Source organism: Vespula pensylvanica, chromosome 2, assembly GCF_014466175.1.
Source record: "Vespula pensylvanica isolate Volc-1 chromosome 2, ASM1446617v1, whole genome shotgun sequence".
Lineage (NCBI taxonomy): Eukaryota > Metazoa > Arthropoda > Insecta > Hymenoptera > Vespidae > Vespula > Vespula pensylvanica.
Window position 1 is genome coordinate 2,788,025 of NC_057686.1, and position 18,480 is coordinate 2,806,504.

Below are 18,480 nucleotides of genomic sequence, written 5' to 3' on the forward strand. Positions count from 1 at the left end.
TTAGAACCTTTAGAACGCGGGAATAAATTATAATTATAAACCAGTTTGAATTTAAATAACAAATAATTTATAAATACGTAAGCATGAAAAGGTTTTTCTTTTCTTTTCATAAAAATTGTACATACGTATTAAAGAATAGTTGAATTCATAATATTTTTAAAGATTATAATTTTATTGAATAGAAGCTTGTATAAATTCTTCGTGTATGTTTATATATTTGAAAACATAGTATCCGTTTCAGTATATAAATTATTCATTTCTATTCTAAAACTAGTAAAGGAAAAATATTTTTTACTTTAGCCTCCCATAATATTATTTCTTCGTCACGTTGATTTATTACATGCTTTAAATACATCGAGAGATTTCAAATGAAATTATTGTAGGCCAGGCGATCGTCTAAAATGAGCGGACGTTGTAAATGGACTTTCTTCGGCAAATCCAGCTATTTCCTGAGGTATTATAGCATATTCCTCGATACTGGTACACGGTCTGCACATGCATTCTAACGGGGCTTTGGTAACAACCTATAAAATTCAAAAAATCAAAATATTTTTAAAACTTGCGAGAAATTATTCTTCATATGTTTTTAATGTTAACCGAATCTACAAATTAGAAACATTAAGAAAAGAAATTATCAATTGAATTTCGTATAAAAGAAAAAATTATTGAAAAATTATTTTTAAATGTTCTTTACGAGGCACGTATTAATTAATCATCGTTTGAAATTCCCGCGATCGTCATCTTCTATACCTCCAGTACTGGTCGTTTCTACACGAAAACAATATGGCGGTACAAAACTCGTGGTGTCAAACGGTTTGCTGTTAACATCAATGTGAAAACGACACATCGACTCGGATTTGAAAAGTTTATGGTGTTCCGCGTGAAGTTTTTAAGTTCAATCAAGAGTTTAGAAAAATAAACTCAACTTTCGGAATTTTCTTTCTCCTGGTTTTGCTTTCGGACAGAAAAGGGATACACTGGCCTCCCTTTCGCCGCTTTCTTGACAACACATGCAGCTTCTTTCCATTTGCCAAATTTTCGATCCGGACACCTGTAGCGAAAGGTAAGTTAAAATTTTTCTATTTGGGATATCATATTAATTAATGTGATTAAGATAATACGATTAAATGTACTATGTATTCAGTAAGCGAGTATTTTTTCGAAATAGTAACCAAAACAATGACTTGCTTAGGGATATAAATTTTTCTGTAAATTATACTATGCTTTCTTTATAATGTATATATATATATATATATTTATTTGAAATTATTTATTTACTTTATTTAATTATGCAATAATCGAGACAATTTTAGAATGCTTCTAATGTTTTAACATACTCTACTATTTTTTTTTTGCACACTTTATTACAAGTGTTTTAATTTTATTATGAATAATAATAGAGTAATATTACGTGATTTTCATGATTAGTATATAGATATATATATGTTCATTATAAAATTAAATGTTATTTTACAATTCTATATTACATTATGTCATTGTAATAATTTTTATTTTTTTCGAAATATTCCGTAATTTTAATATGGGTTTAATTATTTTGAATCTTTCTTTCATAGTATAATAAAATGTAATTCTTTTTAAAGGTTCAAGTATCCTCGATTTTATTTTATCTCAAAATATTGATCTTTTGTTGAAACATATATATGTATATATATATATATATAGTTAAAATATTTTTTATTTTACCTGTAGATAGCTGCTACAGCGTCCTCTACAAGCATAACTGGGTATTGGCTTTGGAATACACCCTGGATATTGAAGAAAGTGTATCACTGGAGTTGCTTGACATTCGTCAATTCCTACGATTGCTTTGGTATTCTCAAATAGAATACACATCACCAAACTCGTTATAACTATACAGTAAGTAATGAAATTTATTATTATTACATTTAATTTTTAAGTTATAAAAATCGATTATTATTAATATTTTTTATATTTGATACTTGAAAATATTTTATTTATTTACCAATTTGGCACCACAACATCCTTTTGTTATGATACATTCTGCTTGCTCTCTGGCACTTTACTGTGCTTGTTGAGCCTTTGCTGTAAGCTTTTATACTCTGTAGGTGGCCATTTTCCTCCCTTCTCTTAATATTTCTAAATGATATTAAGGGTGTGTATATCAAGTTATTATATATTCACTTCCTTTTCTGTCACTCCCTTTCTGTCTAAAATTTTAATTTTTAAATATCTTTTAGTATTTATAATTTTTCATATAGTATTTATATTATTCATAATTTCTCATAAAAGATTATTATTATAAAATATCATATAATTAAAATTAATAAAATAATCCATTTTATTAAAGAGTAATAGATGATATAAATTTGCAATATGTGTTGCTATAATAACTGAATATGGAATATCAATATTATTTTTAAATATTCCGATTTTATAATGAAATATTTATCAAAGTATTTGTTTGTAAAAATATCAATTTCAGTATGATTTTCATTAACTTTATAGTATTCTTCTTTTATATATATGTATTCAATTTATATATATATGTAAAATAGGAAACTAGTATATTTATATTTAAAAATATAAATATTTAAAGGTCTTAAGAAATAGTATTATTAAAATTACATATAATTTTTAATCATTTATTAATATTATATTTATAAATATATATAATCAGAAATATTAATATATTATGATAGTTATAAACTTTTAATTTTAACAAGTTTTTATTATCTATTTAATTTATTTAAATAATTTTTATATAAAGTATATTTGATATGCTTAAAGTCATTCCCTTAATCACTGCCTTAAAAAAGTTACATTATCGTTTTAAGGTCAGATGGAACTAAGCATTACAAAAGCATTAGAACTAGCATTAAAAAAAAATTTTTAAATTCATACATCCAATACTCTGATTTATAATTTAATTCTTGATATCATTAATATATCATATTCTTAATATTATCATATATGAATGTATAACTTAATTTGACTCTTAGAAATTTATGTAGGCATTATAAAAAGTGTGATAGAATTTGGAGAACTTTAGTTCTATATTGTTACTAATTCATAATTATTTAACTTAGATTAATTTTTGGATATATATTCTAATATTAATAGTATTTTATTAATATTGTTGATATTCATAATAAAATTTATTTATTTTTTAGTATAAAAAGATAATGTTTGATATTTTGGGAAGGTAAAGCATATCATATACAGGAAACATATTTTTATGAATATAATTTATTATAAGCAATGGTACAAGTATTCCCACATTTTCAATTCAAGTTATTTTTATTACAACTTTGCATCAATTGAAGTTTATTTCATTGCAAATTTCATCTGGAAAAATTTCCACATTTTATACATTTGCATTCTGCTGGTTCTCGCAATTTTATTTCCATGGCCCCATCTTCATCGCTCATTAGTTTTATTCCATCTGCATCATAGCATTGATTTAAAATAACAAGTCTCTCCTTCAAATAACTTTCACGGCAACAATAACATTCCTGAAAGACAAAGTACATATATGTATTTTATTTAATGATCCATTTTTATAATTAATACATATACCTTAGCAAATCCAGTAGCAGTGATAACACTTGGTTGTACTTGCGAGGTACAAAATCCTTCACATTTAGTAACTAATATATCACCACTGCATGTTCTCTTTATATGTCCAACCTCATCGTATTCATCTATAAAAGAAAATAGCTTAATTATATTTTTGTTTTATTCTATTTATTTATTTTCTTTTTCCATTTTTTTAGTTGTATATTATGATACTGTACCTTTAGTAATATGAATTTCTGATTGTAATGTTTCACAATTTTCATCTTCTAATATTTGTGCAATAACACAAAAATTATAGCAGGATGTAATGATCAATAAAAATATGGTGAATTTTGTCATTATGAGAATAATATTGAAATATTTTCTTTTCTCAGGATTAGTTTACTTTTAGTAAAGATCTGATCAAAGTACAGAGGAGAAATGAAACCAGAGAAAAGGAAACACTTGCTTTTATAAGAAAGTATCCCCCAACATATAACAGCTTGAGGTGTTGAACCCCTGCTAAGACTTAATAGCTAGTGAAACCACTTCTAGCTTTTACACTATAATGTGCTTGATTTCCTAGCATGATATACTATTTCCAGAGTATTTTGCATTATGTATTTAATAGCTTTTTTATGTTTTTATACATGGTAGGGGTAAATGTATCAAAAAAAAAAAAAACTTGCCTGCCTTTAGTAAAACATTTTGTCATTTTATGTAACTCGTATCTAAGTGTGGTAATATTAAAAAACAGTGTAATGTATAAAAGTAGTATATTGAATTATTGAATTAATTATTTATTCTTAGTGTACTTTCTAATGAACATTTCTCGTACATCCTGGACAATTATCTCTTAAATCATTTTCATCTTCAAATAACACACCACACCAAATGCAATAAAAGTACTTTTCACGTAAATATTTTGTTAGAATGTCTAATTTCTCATTAACAGTAAGTTCTTCTTCTTCTTCTTCTTCTTCTTCTTTCTCTTCATCTTCTTCTTCTTCATTTTCATCTTCTTTTTTCTCTGAATCATTTAACCAGAACCATGATTCCAGAGGTTCTTCTTTATTCGCTTTGATATCCAATTGTTGGCAAACTTTTTGACTTTTATGTAAATCTACTTTTAACATTTGTTCTAATTTTGTTTCTGCCAATCTTTCTCGGAAATCTTTCATATGCGAATTATCTAACCTTGTATCTATTACTTTTGGTTTGCTTCCTTTTTTTTCAGATGTTTTACCTAATCCATGTCGATCGGCTTTCAATTCTATTCCAATTGGCTCGATCATACCTGATTCTGTTTTTCCTATACCTTGTCCTGGCTTATATCCCATTTTCATAAGCAATGCGAAACCTGTAAACAAAGAAGAGATAAATAGAACTAACCTTATAAGTTATTTGTAGAACTCACCTTTATTATTACTTGTTATGGCATTAGACATGCCCTCTTCTCGTTTTTCACGCTCTATTAAATGTATTGATTTATTTTTTTCTTTCATTTTTGCCTCGTGCTCAGCTTTTCTTTTTTCTAATTCGAATTGTCTTTTATCTGTATGTCTATAAACTAGACTTGGCGTAACACATTTCTCAGATAATTCCAAAAATTTATCGGACATATAATCTTCCTCATCTGACATTTTAGTTTGTTCAGTTATTTTTATACTTAATATCAGAAATCGAAGTTGTTTATGTAAACTTTCACCTTTGACAAAAATATTTATTTAACGTAGGTGTCACTTCTCAATTATCGTTTAAGACGAACTTTATATTTGAAGTAAAGAAATAAAATATTTATTTATCGATAAAAAATGCATATTCACGTGCATATCTTTTCAACGTTTAGATAATCGTTAGTACAATGAAATGAATTAGGAAATATTCCGATAAAACACTATATTTTAAGGTTAAGATGCAGCCTTGCTTATAACGCGTACTAAACGTACGACAAACATAGTCTCTCGTAGTGGCGTCGTTAACGTAGTAGAAAAAGCTGCATCAATCATAGAAGCTTTTAGAATAGACAGAGGATCGAACTATTTCGTGTTTGTTATATTTTGGAAAATGTAGTAATAGGATCTTGAAGAATTTTTAATCGAGAAAAATATCAAAAGTAGAATATTAAGGTAAAAGCTAACGAGCGAATCTTTTTCAATATCCTATCGAAGCTTAGAAAATAATCAATACGAAGATTTTTATTGTAAAATTTACAGGGAGTTCGATATTTTTGAAAAGATCTTATAATTTATATCGACATTCAAGGAAGAAACGCCCGCGCATATTTGAAATTATTCAGATCGGCGTGGAGATAGATCGCGTGATGTAATGGGACCCCGCTCGTTCGCACGAAACGAAGAGGACACAAAAGTGAAAGGATTAGGCGATATCATGATTCGTCGTCTTTTATATTCGTATAAATAAGAAGAAAAAGTTAATTCATAATGTGATCAGGTTTATTATTAACCTTTTATTTAGTCGTTATTTATTCGATCGTTCTTTTGCTATAATCGATTCGAATGAACTCGTCCTGTAATACGCTTTAATACGTACGTACTTACGTAGCTCAATTATGTCATCATCAGCAATTACTCATTTTCATAGAATTACCAACGAACTAAGATAAAGTCTGATTGATATATATGAACGAATATAGGATTAATAAACGTGACATTTATTTCTCCTTTCTCCATTTACATTTCAAAGATATTCAAAGATAGAGATTACATTCTTTGTGAATAAATATTCATTTGAGAGAGAGAGAGAGAGAGAGAATCACGATAAGAAGGCCCGTTTATCTCTTTAATTAATTTCCTGTTTCCGATATTTTCCACCGATAGAGATGGACAGGTTCTTAGTAGGCTGTTCGTTCTTTCGTTCGCTAGTTCTATAAAACATAACCTATAGTGGTTACAAGTTACGAGGTTCAGGTATATTCGCTGCCGTAAGCGATACATGTACAGGTACACGCGTACGTATGATATCTCTGTGTGTTGTGTGCGTATATATATAGTCGAGGATGTGGATGGCGATTGGCGGCTTGTAACATGGCCGACCGATGCGCGAGTTGAGTTGCGCAGTTGACAAATTTTGTCAAACTTCTATACTACTGTATGACTGTTATATAGTGTTACAAATCATTTCGTGATTGAATCACTTTGTTCTCGACTTTTGAACAATGTATCTTCTCAAAGTATCGCGATTATCTCATTTGTTATGTGAGCACTGTGAGAATATATAAGAGTTTAGAGCGTAAAAGCGAAAGGTGGAAGAGTGAGTGCAAGACAGAGAGAAGGAAGGAGGCGTTAAAAGGAGGACTCGTTTAGAGGGAGGAAAGTGCTAACGTGTAGAGAGGGAAAGAGAAGGAGAGAGAAAGAGAAGCAGAGTGGCCGATCTGCTTATTTCGAGAAACATACCTTTACCTGTATAATCATTGTCATAGATTTGGGAAGAGATTAAAGCAGTGAATTCTTTCATTAAGGAGTGAAAGAAAATCGAAGTGGGAAGGATACGAATGATATTTTCATTTCGATCCTATCGTATCGAGACGAGACTATGCAGGGAAAAAGAAATCCGTAAAGGTAACGAAGAACGATCGAAGGAAGACGACAACGGAAAATCATAATAACGAAGATAAAGATTTCTTTCCATCGTAGAAACATGCTAATTCGTCTGTCACGAGGAGGCGTGACGAGTCGTAGGTCGCAAGAGTTTCGAGCACGATTCTTCTCGTGACCGAATTCTGAGGTTCGGGTGTGTACGAAGTATACGGTGCGTGCCTAAGTACGAAATCAAGAGAAAACGATTTATTGAGATTTTCCTCGATGAGATATACAATACCGCGTGCGAGTTTCTATCTTCCTCTTTCGCATTTTTTCTCGACGTTCTATCGCTAAATAATATCATTACGTCCTCAAGGCTATTTTGGAATAGAGTTCACTCTGTCTGGTTTGTCCAAGATATTCGGCTATGGTTGTAGCCAGTGGTGGATGGGTACAAAATGCCAATTATCCTGCTGCTCAGAATAATAACAACCTGAGCTTGAGCAACATGCAGGACAATAAGATGGCACCGAAAGTTGTCCTGATTTGCAGGGACAACTCTCATCCGTTTCAAGAACGTACATTGACTTTGGAAGAACCTGTGAAAATAGGTCGTTCGGTGGCCAGAGTAAGGGCTGCTCCGAATAATGCGATCTTTGACTGTAGAGTGTTGTCAAGGAATCACGCTCTGCTTTGGTATTCCGGTGGAAAATTTTACTTACAAGATACTCGTAGTAGCAATGGTACATTCATTAACAATCAAAGGTTAAGTACCTCCGGTTTGGAATCTGCGGCCGAAGAAGTATGTTCCGGAGACATAGTTCAATTTGGAGTGGACGTGGTAGAGAATACGAAGAAAGTCACGCATGGTTGTATAGTGGCAACAATAAAACTTTATCTGCCAGATGGTAAAGAAGCTAAGGCTAGTCTCAGCACGTCCGTTACACCGGTAGGAAGTAATGTTTCCTTAGAGGATTTATATAAATTGTATCAAGTTATACAAGAAGCTTCTAGGAGGGAAAAGGCGCTTAATTCTAAACTAGGACATCTTCAACAACTAGTAGAAAATATTCGTAAAGTTACTAATCAGTCATGGAAAGCATTGATAACGGAAGATCGTTTGTTATCATGGGTTGAAACTGTGGAAAATCAACTGGTTGTTTATTCTAAAAATTACACGGAAGATAAAATTAGAAACGAACTTGTAAAACTCCAAGAGGAAAAAGCACAATATCAAAATACAGCAAAGGAAGCATTGCAGAAAATTTTACAAGAAAAGCTGGAAATTGCTAAAAGGCTAGTACACGTAGAAACTCAATTAAGCGAAACAGAGGAAGAAAATCAGAGTTTGCACAATGTTTCAAAATATACTCAAAATGAACTGCAAGAACTCAGTGTCAAATATACGGAAGTACAAAAGAAACTTCAGGAAACGACGAACAAACTTTTGGAAACTGAAGAAAAATTAAAAGTAGTGAAGCAAAATGCGGAACAAGAGATACAAGTTATATTAAAAACATTGGAGCGTCAAGAGGCAAAAGAACAAAACTTGTTGGCAAGATTACAAAAATCTAGATTAAGTTCGGTTAATATTCTTAAGCAGATCACTGCCTTGAGAAATTATATGCAAACTTTGCAAGATATGGATCCAAAATTAGTTACGAGTGAAAATTTTGATTCAAAAGATGGAGAGAATCCTATAGACGCCATTAATGCAATTTTGAATAAGTTAAATTCTATTAGTGCTGGCAATATAGAAATGGATTCTGAAAGTAATTTTAAAGAAGAACAGGATAACCAATTTAATTTACAAGATATAGATTCTAATCAATTGAAAGTAGCAAATTCTGAATCATTTAGTTCAAAAGAGAAACTGGATGATCTGGCAGTGGGAAATGATAACTTAACGGAATATATTTTGCCACCTCCATCTAGGAGAACATTAGTAAATGGAAATGCTAATTTAGACAATTTGGATATTAATTCTGATGCTGATATAGATTCGGATGCAACGGATGAAACATGCAGTGTTGCTAGTGACGATGTCAGCATAAAATCTACTATAGAAAACAAAAAAGAAGAACATGCCTTCGGAGAGACTAAAGAGATATTTGTACCACATAAAGCGGAAGTTAGATTTGCATCCAATGAAAATGGCGAACAATTGGAAGTTTATTATGAGCCGACAGAACAAACGGAGAAGGAGAACGAATTATTAGAAAAAGCAAGCGATATTGTAGATTCTGAAAAATCTTTTAGAGAAGTAGAGAATATAACAACAGAGAAATATGAACAAATTGAAGAAAAAAATGTCAATGAAAAAGTTGACTTAAATAAAGACTGCGACGAAGATCATCTAGAAGGAGATTATATTAAGACATTAAAGCCTATGACTAAGAATGAAAGTATGCAGCAGAGTTTGCATTCAAAAGAATATATATTGCATACTCTAATTGGATCTTTAGATTCTTTAAAAGGTGAAGACAGTCTGGAAGCACAACAAGTGGTCAAGCAGGAATTAGAAGAATTAAGAGACTCGTTGATTCATGAACCAACTGAGATCATTATGGATAGGTTGAAGGAATTGTATTATCGTGCGAAAAATGAGGCTCAAAGGATGCAGGAAGTTAATGAAGAATTAGTAATAGTGAAAGAAAAGTACAATGCCTTCTTAGATGAAAGAGGAGAACTATTAAAAAAATATACAACATTAAAGCAACAGTGTGGTGATCTGCTAAATGCAACCTACACTGTGCCAATACATTATGTTGTTCCCATTGTAATAGTGTTAGTGTGCATGTTGTTAGAAAAAATCTTCTAATGTTTTTTGCTTTTGTAAATAATTTTCTCTATGAGAAGTAATATATCTCCTTTTTAATTTTTTATCTACAGTAATAATAATAATAATAATAATAATAATAATAATAATAATAATAATAATAATATTAATAATAATATTAATAATATTATAATAATTAATAATAGTAATAAAAAAAAATAACAATATTAGTTATAATATGTGGTGCAATCACAAACTCAAGTTTTATTCTGTATAACTGTAGAAGTGGATTTAGGTCTGGACAATTCATAATCTCTATTTGAGAAACTTAACGTTTTTTTATACGATTAAGATTAAACAAATGTGTAAATAGTATGATATACAAATGAACGTATCCTTAAAGAACCAAATTCAGGAATTTTTCAGTTTTGACTTTTTTTTCTTTTTTTTTTTCCCTTTTTTCTTTTCTCTTTTTTCTTTTTCTTTTTTTTTTTTTGTATTCTTTTGGAGGAATGAAAAATCAAAGGCAGTATTATATATTCTATGGACACATACGTTGTGTATCGATTTAAAATGAAACTACGGCTAGGTGGAACATATTTAGAGAAGAAACTAGACAATACCACTGAAAATGTTCAATATGCTGCCAATCTGAATAATCATATCTTTTCAAAGTTGTGGCATTTAGTATCGGATTACAATGCCACACGCTTCGTGTTAACACGTCGTCGCGATTATTTATAATGCAACGTCTTCGCTGGATCGATCAATGAATGGCAAGTGGCTATGACACAAAATTAACTGAGCAAAGTGTGTTCATCAATATATTATCTCGTTATTTTCTGTTTATTGTATGTCTTTTCGTTTCTTTTTTTTTTTTTGCCTGCGTATGAAAGTAACAAACAAACAAACAAACAAACAAATAAAAAAAAAAAGAAAGAAAGGAAAAAAATATAGACAAAAGAAAGTGTTTATTTTACAATCGACTATTACGTCGAGGTTACGCATGCGAACAAATTTTTATAAAATTTGATGTGCGGTGGTTGTAAATCTTTTCTTCTTCTTCTTCTTCTTCTTCTTCTTCTTCTTCTTCTTCTTCTTCTTCTTCAAGATTTCTTATCGCGAAATTTATCTTACACAAATTTCCGTTTCGTTAACGGTACCCACATTTATACTCATTCACACACATACACACACACACACGTATATATATATAGTCCTTTCGAAATAAACAGTTTAAAGTTCATTTTTTTTTTTTTTATATCTTTCATATTATCACTTATAGTTGGAGTGTCGTTTCATAATATACATGGCACGTGTTCAGTTATTTGTAAAAAGATGTGTTGCGTAGATTTTCACCGTAAGAGTGCTTCGTGCACAGGCATGTTATTGATTGAGTTGTTTAAAATAAAATTGATTTTGTAATGGTTCCGCAAGTTCTATTTAGCGATAGCGTATAATTACGATTATCTATTTATCTATTCGTTCTTAATCGATGTGTTTGTCTACTCGAATTGCAACAGCTTTAAATGCTCACTATTTTTAAATTTAATTATTATTTAAATGATACATTTTTTGTACAAATTTGTTTGCTTAAAATCTGCACGCTCGATCTATATCTTCGTTTGCATTGATATCATCATATTAGAAAGCATATCTAATCGACCGACCTAATAATTATTAAGCAAACTATTCTCTTATACTTCTAGAATTTTTTAAAATTAATAATCGGTACAAGGATTTTTCGATCCTAAAGCGATCCTAAAAAAAGAATGGCCTATGCATCTATTCGAGAAAGAAAGAAAAAAAAAGGAAAGGAAAGAAAGAAAAAAAACAAGAAAAAGGAAAAAAAAATCGACAAAAAGAAATAAAAAGCAAAAGAAAATTTAGAAAGACAAATTTCCGAATTGTACACTTTTCCATTGAATTCTTTTTATATGAATATAATCGAATTTAATCGTACCTTCTTAATTCATTAGTTTTAATTAGAGTGCCATTGCTCGATCAACATCTTCCGCGTTAAAAGAATTAAAGAGACATAATAATAAGAAAGAAATGAAAAAAAGAAAGAAGAAATTGGATTATAAATATGTTCTCGATTTTTTTCTTTCGAGAGAAAGAAAATCAAATAGTCTCTCACGATTCGTCACTTGAATTTAAAAAACGACAAGAGAATCGTGGAAATTTATATAGTAAATCCTACTTGTACATAATATTGTTGATATAACCTTAATACTTATGTATAAGTCATATAAGTAATAAAAATTAACTTAATTGAGAATGTATTTTTTTCTCATTTTGTAAGACCTAAGGCATGTGCAATTACCATAGTAGAGCAAACGATAGATCACTTATAATTGTATTATCTTCAGACATGTTTATATACTTAAAACAAAAAAAAAAAAAAAAGAAAAAAAAACGAAGAAAGAAACAAAAACCTCATTATATATCAATTTAATTGTTCGATCATGGCTCGTTACTCTTACAAACTTTTCGTCGTCTCGTCATTAAAATTTGTATCGAAACTTTTGCACTTGTTTTTACGAAAGAAATTTTGTGAACGATAAATGTGAAACATGAGAGAGGAATAAGGAAAGAAAAACAGTAAAAAATAGAAAAAAATAAAAATTAATAAAAAGAAAAAGAAAAAATATGGTACAAGCCGATAGAAAAAGAAAAAAGGAATATATTTAAAAAAGATACATTGAAACGCAATCGATTCGAGTGCTATTTTTAAGAATTATATACGGTACAGGTCGCGTATCTGTATTTTACAGTCTCTTGATAATTCAGCCTATATTCAGCTTCATATCAATTGGCCATATGCTACTGAAATAAACGTAGACCTCTCATGAATGAATCTCTTTCGTTAGCATCGTCGCTTCTGCGACGTCGTGATGCGAGAGATTATGTAATTTAGATAGGAAAAATACGCGTTGATACGTACCTCGCGGTTTGAAGGATCGTTTGAATATAAAGACGACATTGTATATTGCATACCTTCTTACACGTTAGTATCGACCTAATACGTAATAATAATAGATACATATTTCTAATCTACTTCTCTCTAACTTTTTATGATTTTTTGTTTTTGTTTTGTATCTAGTTACAGAAGATCGTCTCGGAGAACGAGGAGTATAATTGATAAAACGAATCGTACGAGTATTATCATAATTATAAGCTTGTAATGCTGATATCGGAGCAATGAAGAAGTTGAATAAGAAGGTGGAAAACTCGTCGAACGAGCAAAATAAAAATATGTCGGATGGACAGGTCACAAATGGCGATACCTCACCTACTCGTATCTGCAGAGATTTTCTACGAAACGTTTGCCACAGAGGGAAACGTTGCAAATATCTTCACGAACGTTCGGACGACGATCCGATCGAGGGTTACACATTTTGTCACGACTTTCAAAATGGCATGTGCAATTGGCCGGGTTGTAAATTTTTACATTGTACGGAGAACGAAGAGAAACGTTTTCGGGCGACGGGAGAATTACCGGCTCATGTTTTAAATAGGTTGAAAACTAATGGTGAAAAGTCCGAGTATCCTCTTTGCAAAGATTTTATTAAAGGTACTTGCCAAAGGACACAGTGTAAATACAGACACGTGAAGAAGGAAGAGCCACAACATAGTTTGACTCAAACGTCTCATAACAGTGCGTCAAGACCTCCTCATAATTTCAACAGTCCTAGCAATAACGAAAGTCGTAGATACGAGGAGGATAGGAAGTAAGTAATAGGATGTGTCATCACGTTTCTTAATATAATCGTTTTATAATCGTTTTATTTTTGGATAAACTACGATTTTTCAAAATAAAACTATTATTTCGATTTGTCAAGCGCCTATTGATCAATAAATTATATCTGTATAGTTTCCATTGGCCGATAGAGGAGCAACACAATTTAGTCGCAAGCAATGGCTATAATACGTCTCAGCATCCAACAGATTACATAGGACCACCGGAGCCAAAGCGACGAATAGTTTCCGGTGAGACGGTCGTCCACTTCGAAACTTCGCAAATCGTTGGTCAACATACCGCACAGCCGGTTACACCAGGCTATTATTATCCAGTAATACCTCGTAATGAAGCTAGGGCTATTGTTTTAGAGGATGAAAATGCGTTATTACGAAAGAAGATAGAGGAACTAAAGAAACAGGTTATTATCTTCATCGGACTCGTAATATACTCTCCCAGTGAATCATCGGATATTTGTTATTATGATTATGATGATGATGATTATGATTATTATTATTATTATTGTAGGTCAGCGATTTGACCGCAACCAATGAGTTTTTGCTGGATCAAAATGCTCAATTGAGAATGTCAGGAAAGCGAACTGCGAATGTGACTGCTGTGACAGTTCCAGCGGTTACAATTACAAACACCGTTCCACCGTCTCAAGCTCCCACTCCACAACAAATGGTCAATGCCGCGGTAGCGGCTGGTACGTTACGTACGGTTACAGCGAGTGTAGCCACTGTTCCAGTAAGCATAGCTACGGTCGCACCCGTATCTATTGCCGCGGTGTCCATGGCTCCCGTGTCGATCCCACCACCTATCGTGACCATGGCACAACAGACTATCACGATGAGTGGTTCAGGTCCACAAGCGACAAATCAACAACCACCTAATACGCAACAACCTGCCAGTTTACCTCTTTCAATATCAGGTGCAACCGCACCTTTGGTTTCTTATCCCATCATGACTCAAGAACTCAGGCCTGTTTTGCAGTAATGCGTCGATCGGAGAAAGCTTTTCGGTTTACTAGGTGAATCAAGGAATAGGCAGTTGCTTTCTGTATTTGTGACTTTGGGGCTCGAACATTGACCGAATTTCTTTACAATATTATCTTGTAACGAAATTGTGAAAATGCAGAAACCAACGAACTTACGTGTACCTAGCCGAAATGCGTGTTTGTACATCTGAAAAATAACTTTAATGAATACCAAAAAATATTGATGGAACTGCTGTTCTCTTTATATCGGAAAATTTATATAATTTATTATGCAGGGTAAACGTAAAAACGCGACTCTTATAGCAGTACCGTTTCCATGCACTCCTTTAAGATGTTCATACATCTTCAACACGATTTGTATATATTGCTTCCTTCTGTGGTTCTAATTTTTCTCGAATATCGCATTTTTACTTCTCTCTTTAGAAATTTATTCTGCAAAGTAATAAATGAGGATCGTATGAATGTAATCAGTATAAAGTATGATTGAAATATAAATTGTTTCCGATTTATTAATGCAATCGAATATATAGAAGTTGGTAAAGAAACAACAAATCAATGACTTTTGTTTTATACGATAAACATCACAAAAATATCAATATACGCGTATAGTCATTTGCAAAATAGGTAAGCGAATCTGTGAGAAAAATTGTAAAGTAAGAAATATGTAAGAAGGAACTCATTAAGATTATTAAATTAATGTAAGTACAAAATAGAATGAAATATATTAGATCACAGTGAAGACTCATCACTGAATTAAGGTAGTAACGAACCCTGTAACTGTTTTCTGTATGCAAGGCTGTAAATATTTTGTTGCTTCACTGTTTTCCAAGAAAATGTTTATACTCCCATTTTCAATAAATAAGTCGACTATTCTTATAAAATAGCAATATTTTAATAAATTAAATACACATCAAGGTCCATTGTGCATATCTATGTAAATTTTTGACAAAATCGTCATCGTGTTTGAATAAGAAACCAAAAAAAAAAAAAAAAAGGTAAGAATTCTAATCATAATTTTGATGCATAGGGACATATAAAATATTTATAATAAATTAGAAAGTTTATTTATTCTTGTAAATAATTGAAGAAGTTCGGAATGTTGAAAGAGAAGAATTATATAACACGAATTTATAATAACTCGTAAACAACATTATGTTGTCAAAAATCCCGAATTTTTATTAAACGTATCACCACATATTACATTTTTTTTTTCTTCCATTGATATGAGTACAATCTAATAGTATATTTTAACTTCAGCTTATATAGCATAAATGCAATTAAGTAATTAAATATAAAGAATAATAATCTTAATACGTAAAATAGTCGATAAAAAATATATATATATATTATACTACAAGATATATTTGGTAAAAACCAAAGTATTAATAATTTTTGTTTCAGATAAAAACAAAAAGATATTTAAAAAATGCGTTATGCCATAATACACAATGTTACAAAGTTACTTTTCATTCTACATATTCCTTCTGCTGTAATAATCGTATAACTTTTCTTGTGTTTCTGGGATTTTTAATTGTATACAAAATGGAAGTTGCTTGTAATTTGTAATATTACTATTTATACACATAACATTATTTTTGGTTTCTTAAATCTTTGATATGTACAGTACTGTAATCGTTCATTGCAAAGAATACTGTCTTGCATTTTTCAGTACGTATGTTTAATTACCGATGATTCGATATATTTCGTTTTTTACTCTAATATATATATATGTATATACATATAAAAGAAGATAGCAGTGATTTAATAGCAGTGTGTTGAATGCATATATGTATGCAGTTATTGGATTTCTTTTAAAAATAGGAAGATTAAATTAACATATTTGGCTTAATACATTCCTCATCCTTATCAGAATTCGTGCTGTAACTTTTGTTATAATCGTTATTTTTATGCTGTTGCTGACAACGATTTAAACGATCTGTTTCTTAACCAATATGCACCAGCTAAGAGAACAGTGCAACAAAAACCGACTATGAAACGTAATTTCCAATGATACTTCGAACATTTTAACACGTTAATTACTTTAATAGTTTGTTCTCTAGTATCACGTTCGGTTCCCGAATTTTCTATTACAAAGTTTGCCATATCCGCTTTCTTTTCTAAAGACATTTGTGCTTCTATTCTTAATTTTGCCTTAGACTCTGTAAATCCCGTACGTTCCATTAATCTTTGCAATTGTAGATCTTCTTCGCTGAAAAATGGCAAGTAATTACTAATATTATTATTGTTTTAATTAATTTAAAAATAAAAAAAAAAAACAGAAGTAGAAGGAAAAGAACTTACCAAGTTACAACAATAATTTTATGCAAATAATTCAACATATGTCCTGATTCAAAGAGTAATGGTAATTCCAAAACTATAAATGGATAGCCCTGTATAAAATATTTAAATGTTTGCCAATATATTTCTCTATATATGTCCGGATGCGTAATAGCATTTAACTTTTTTCTTTTTTCAACGTCGTTAAAAATTATATCGCCTAGTTTGGCTCTGTCAAGTTGTTTTGTACTAAGAAGTATATCAGAACCAAATTCCATTTTTATTTTATACCAAGCTGGTTTTCCTGGTTCCACGACTATAAATATAAAGAGTATAATAATTAAAAAGCAATATTTTGTTTAAATCTTAAAGATAACGTGAATATATTTATATTTTAAATTATAGAGATTTTATACTTTTTAAATATATACTTTATTCATACAAGAAACTTGTAATTGTTGATAATGTAAAAAGATACAAGTCATTTTGAATGACTTTTATTCATATCGTACATGAGCTTACATAAACATACTTTTGCATTAAAAAGCTTATGTATGGATTTATCTATGTGCATATATGCATATATATATTTATATAATCAACATTACAAGGAATAATATTTAAAAGAATAATTATATCATTTAATGGCACGAACGATGACATCGTAATAATGCAAAACTCGAGCTGTGTACTTTCCATTAATTCTTAATACTTTTATCTTCTTACGAGTAAAGTTCATTTTGTATTCAATGTGATACCAATAATATAATTAATCATATCTAACCTTTACGGGCAATCGCATCGGCATCAATGACGGGTATACCATGTTCACGAAATACACCAGCCACTGCACTTTTTCCAGTGGCTATTCCACCTGTTAAGCCTACTAGGAACATTATAAAGATAATTTAGATCAGAAGAAGTCTATAATATTTTCAGAATTTCGTCACGTCAACATCGTCATTAAACTAGACATGGATACTGAAAAGCTTGAACTACTTCGTACAAGTGAAGCTTGTAAGAACCAACAACGTTCTTTTCACCTCAAATCCTTCACAATATTTCTTCGAAGTTACTAGAGATCGTCGCGATAAAAAAAATCCCTAGCTTCAAATACGCCATTATTAATATGGTCGTGCATCCGGTGTATTTTCAAAATTCAAATTATACGAAAGGTATATAGTTTTAGCGATTAATTTCTAATATCGGACAATTATTTGGTTAGAATAAACAATAATAATTTAATTACACACACGCATATATATATATATAAATATTTAAATCAATAGCAAATCCGTTTTGGACTTTTAGAGAAGCGAACGAAATAAGAAATTAAAGAAGTATCGGGATGAAACGAGCAAAGCAAAATTAAAAAGAAAAGAATATATTTACATAGAAAAGTACGAACATATCGATCGATAGAATCAAAATGAAGTAAATAGAATTTAGAAGAAGAATATAAATAACACACTGTTATAACCTAGTCGTGAATTATTACACGTCTTTTTTATTTATATTTTCGATAAATCAAAAAGTTAAAATATATACGTCAGCAAACATATTGACATATGTTTACTTTTATTTCCAATTAATTTATCGAATC

The 18,480-nt window shown here is 30.4% G+C and overlaps 6 protein-coding genes across 8 annotated transcripts; 2 read left to right on the forward strand and 4 right to left on the reverse strand.

Moving 5' to 3' along the window:
- Nucleotides 1-207: 207 nt before the first annotated feature.
- Nucleotides 208-2,087, reverse strand: LOC122627400 (bursicon). Its single transcript, XM_043808504.1, has 4 exons — nucleotides 1,985-2,087; nucleotides 1,705-1,871; nucleotides 926-1,051; nucleotides 208-524 (listed from the first exon to the last, which is right to left on the reverse strand). Exons 1-4 carry the CDS (start codon nucleotides 2,019-2,021, stop codon nucleotides 375-377), a joined length of 480 nt encoding a protein of 159 aa, XP_043664439.1. The 5' UTR covers nucleotides 2,022-2,087; the 3' UTR covers nucleotides 208-374.
- On the forward strand, nucleotides 1,739-15,483 carry LOC122627397 (zinc finger CCCH domain-containing protein 10-like). 3 transcript variants are annotated; one of them, XM_043808498.1, is made up of 4 exons: nucleotides 1,739-1,878; nucleotides 12,965-13,592; nucleotides 13,736-14,021; nucleotides 14,129-15,483. In XM_043808498.1, exons 2-4 carry the CDS (start codon nucleotides 13,063-13,065, stop codon nucleotides 14,597-14,599), a joined length of 1,287 nt encoding a protein of 428 aa, XP_043664433.1. In that variant the 5' UTR covers nucleotides 1,739-1,878; nucleotides 12,965-13,062; the 3' UTR covers nucleotides 14,600-15,483. The 3 variants fall into 3 exon arrangements, with proteins under 3 accessions (XP_043664433.1, XP_043664436.1, XP_043664435.1); XM_043808501.1 differs by lacking the exon at nucleotides 1,739-1,878 and adding an exon at nucleotides 10,501-10,634; XM_043808500.1 differs by lacking the exon at nucleotides 1,739-1,878 and adding an exon at nucleotides 12,272-12,868.
- LOC122627401 (partner of bursicon) lies at nucleotides 3,211-4,142 on the reverse strand. The gene is made up of 3 exons (XM_043808505.1): nucleotides 3,777-4,142; nucleotides 3,559-3,683; nucleotides 3,211-3,494 (listed from the first exon to the last, which is right to left on the reverse strand). The coding sequence occupies exons 1-3, from the start codon at nucleotides 3,895-3,897 to the stop codon at nucleotides 3,324-3,326; spliced, it is 417 nt and encodes a 138-aa protein (XP_043664440.1). The 5' UTR covers nucleotides 3,898-4,142; the 3' UTR covers nucleotides 3,211-3,323.
- Nucleotides 4,297-5,699, reverse strand: LOC122627398 (G patch domain-containing protein 11). The gene is made up of 2 exons (XM_043808502.1): nucleotides 4,955-5,699; nucleotides 4,297-4,897 (listed from the first exon to the last, which is right to left on the reverse strand). The coding sequence occupies exons 1-2, from the start codon at nucleotides 5,178-5,180 to the stop codon at nucleotides 4,356-4,358; spliced, it is 768 nt and encodes a 255-aa protein (XP_043664437.1). The 5' UTR covers nucleotides 5,181-5,699; the 3' UTR covers nucleotides 4,297-4,355.
- On the forward strand, nucleotides 6,300-12,139 carry LOC122627396 (sarcolemmal membrane-associated protein). The gene has a single exon (XM_043808497.1). It carries the CDS (start codon nucleotides 7,507-7,509, stop codon nucleotides 9,898-9,900), a length of 2,394 nt encoding a protein of 797 aa, XP_043664432.1. The 5' UTR covers nucleotides 6,300-7,506; the 3' UTR covers nucleotides 9,901-12,139.
- A 267-nt stretch (nucleotides 15,484-15,750) lies between the features above and the next one.
- On the reverse strand, nucleotides 15,751-17,901 carry LOC122627399 (dephospho-CoA kinase). The gene is made up of 3 exons (XM_043808503.1): nucleotides 17,662-17,901; nucleotides 16,902-17,193; nucleotides 15,751-16,809 (listed from the first exon to the last, which is right to left on the reverse strand). Exons 1-3 carry the CDS (start codon nucleotides 17,771-17,773, stop codon nucleotides 16,506-16,508), a joined length of 708 nt encoding a protein of 235 aa, XP_043664438.1. The 5' UTR covers nucleotides 17,774-17,901; the 3' UTR covers nucleotides 15,751-16,505.
- Nucleotides 17,902-18,480: the final 579 nt, after the last annotated feature.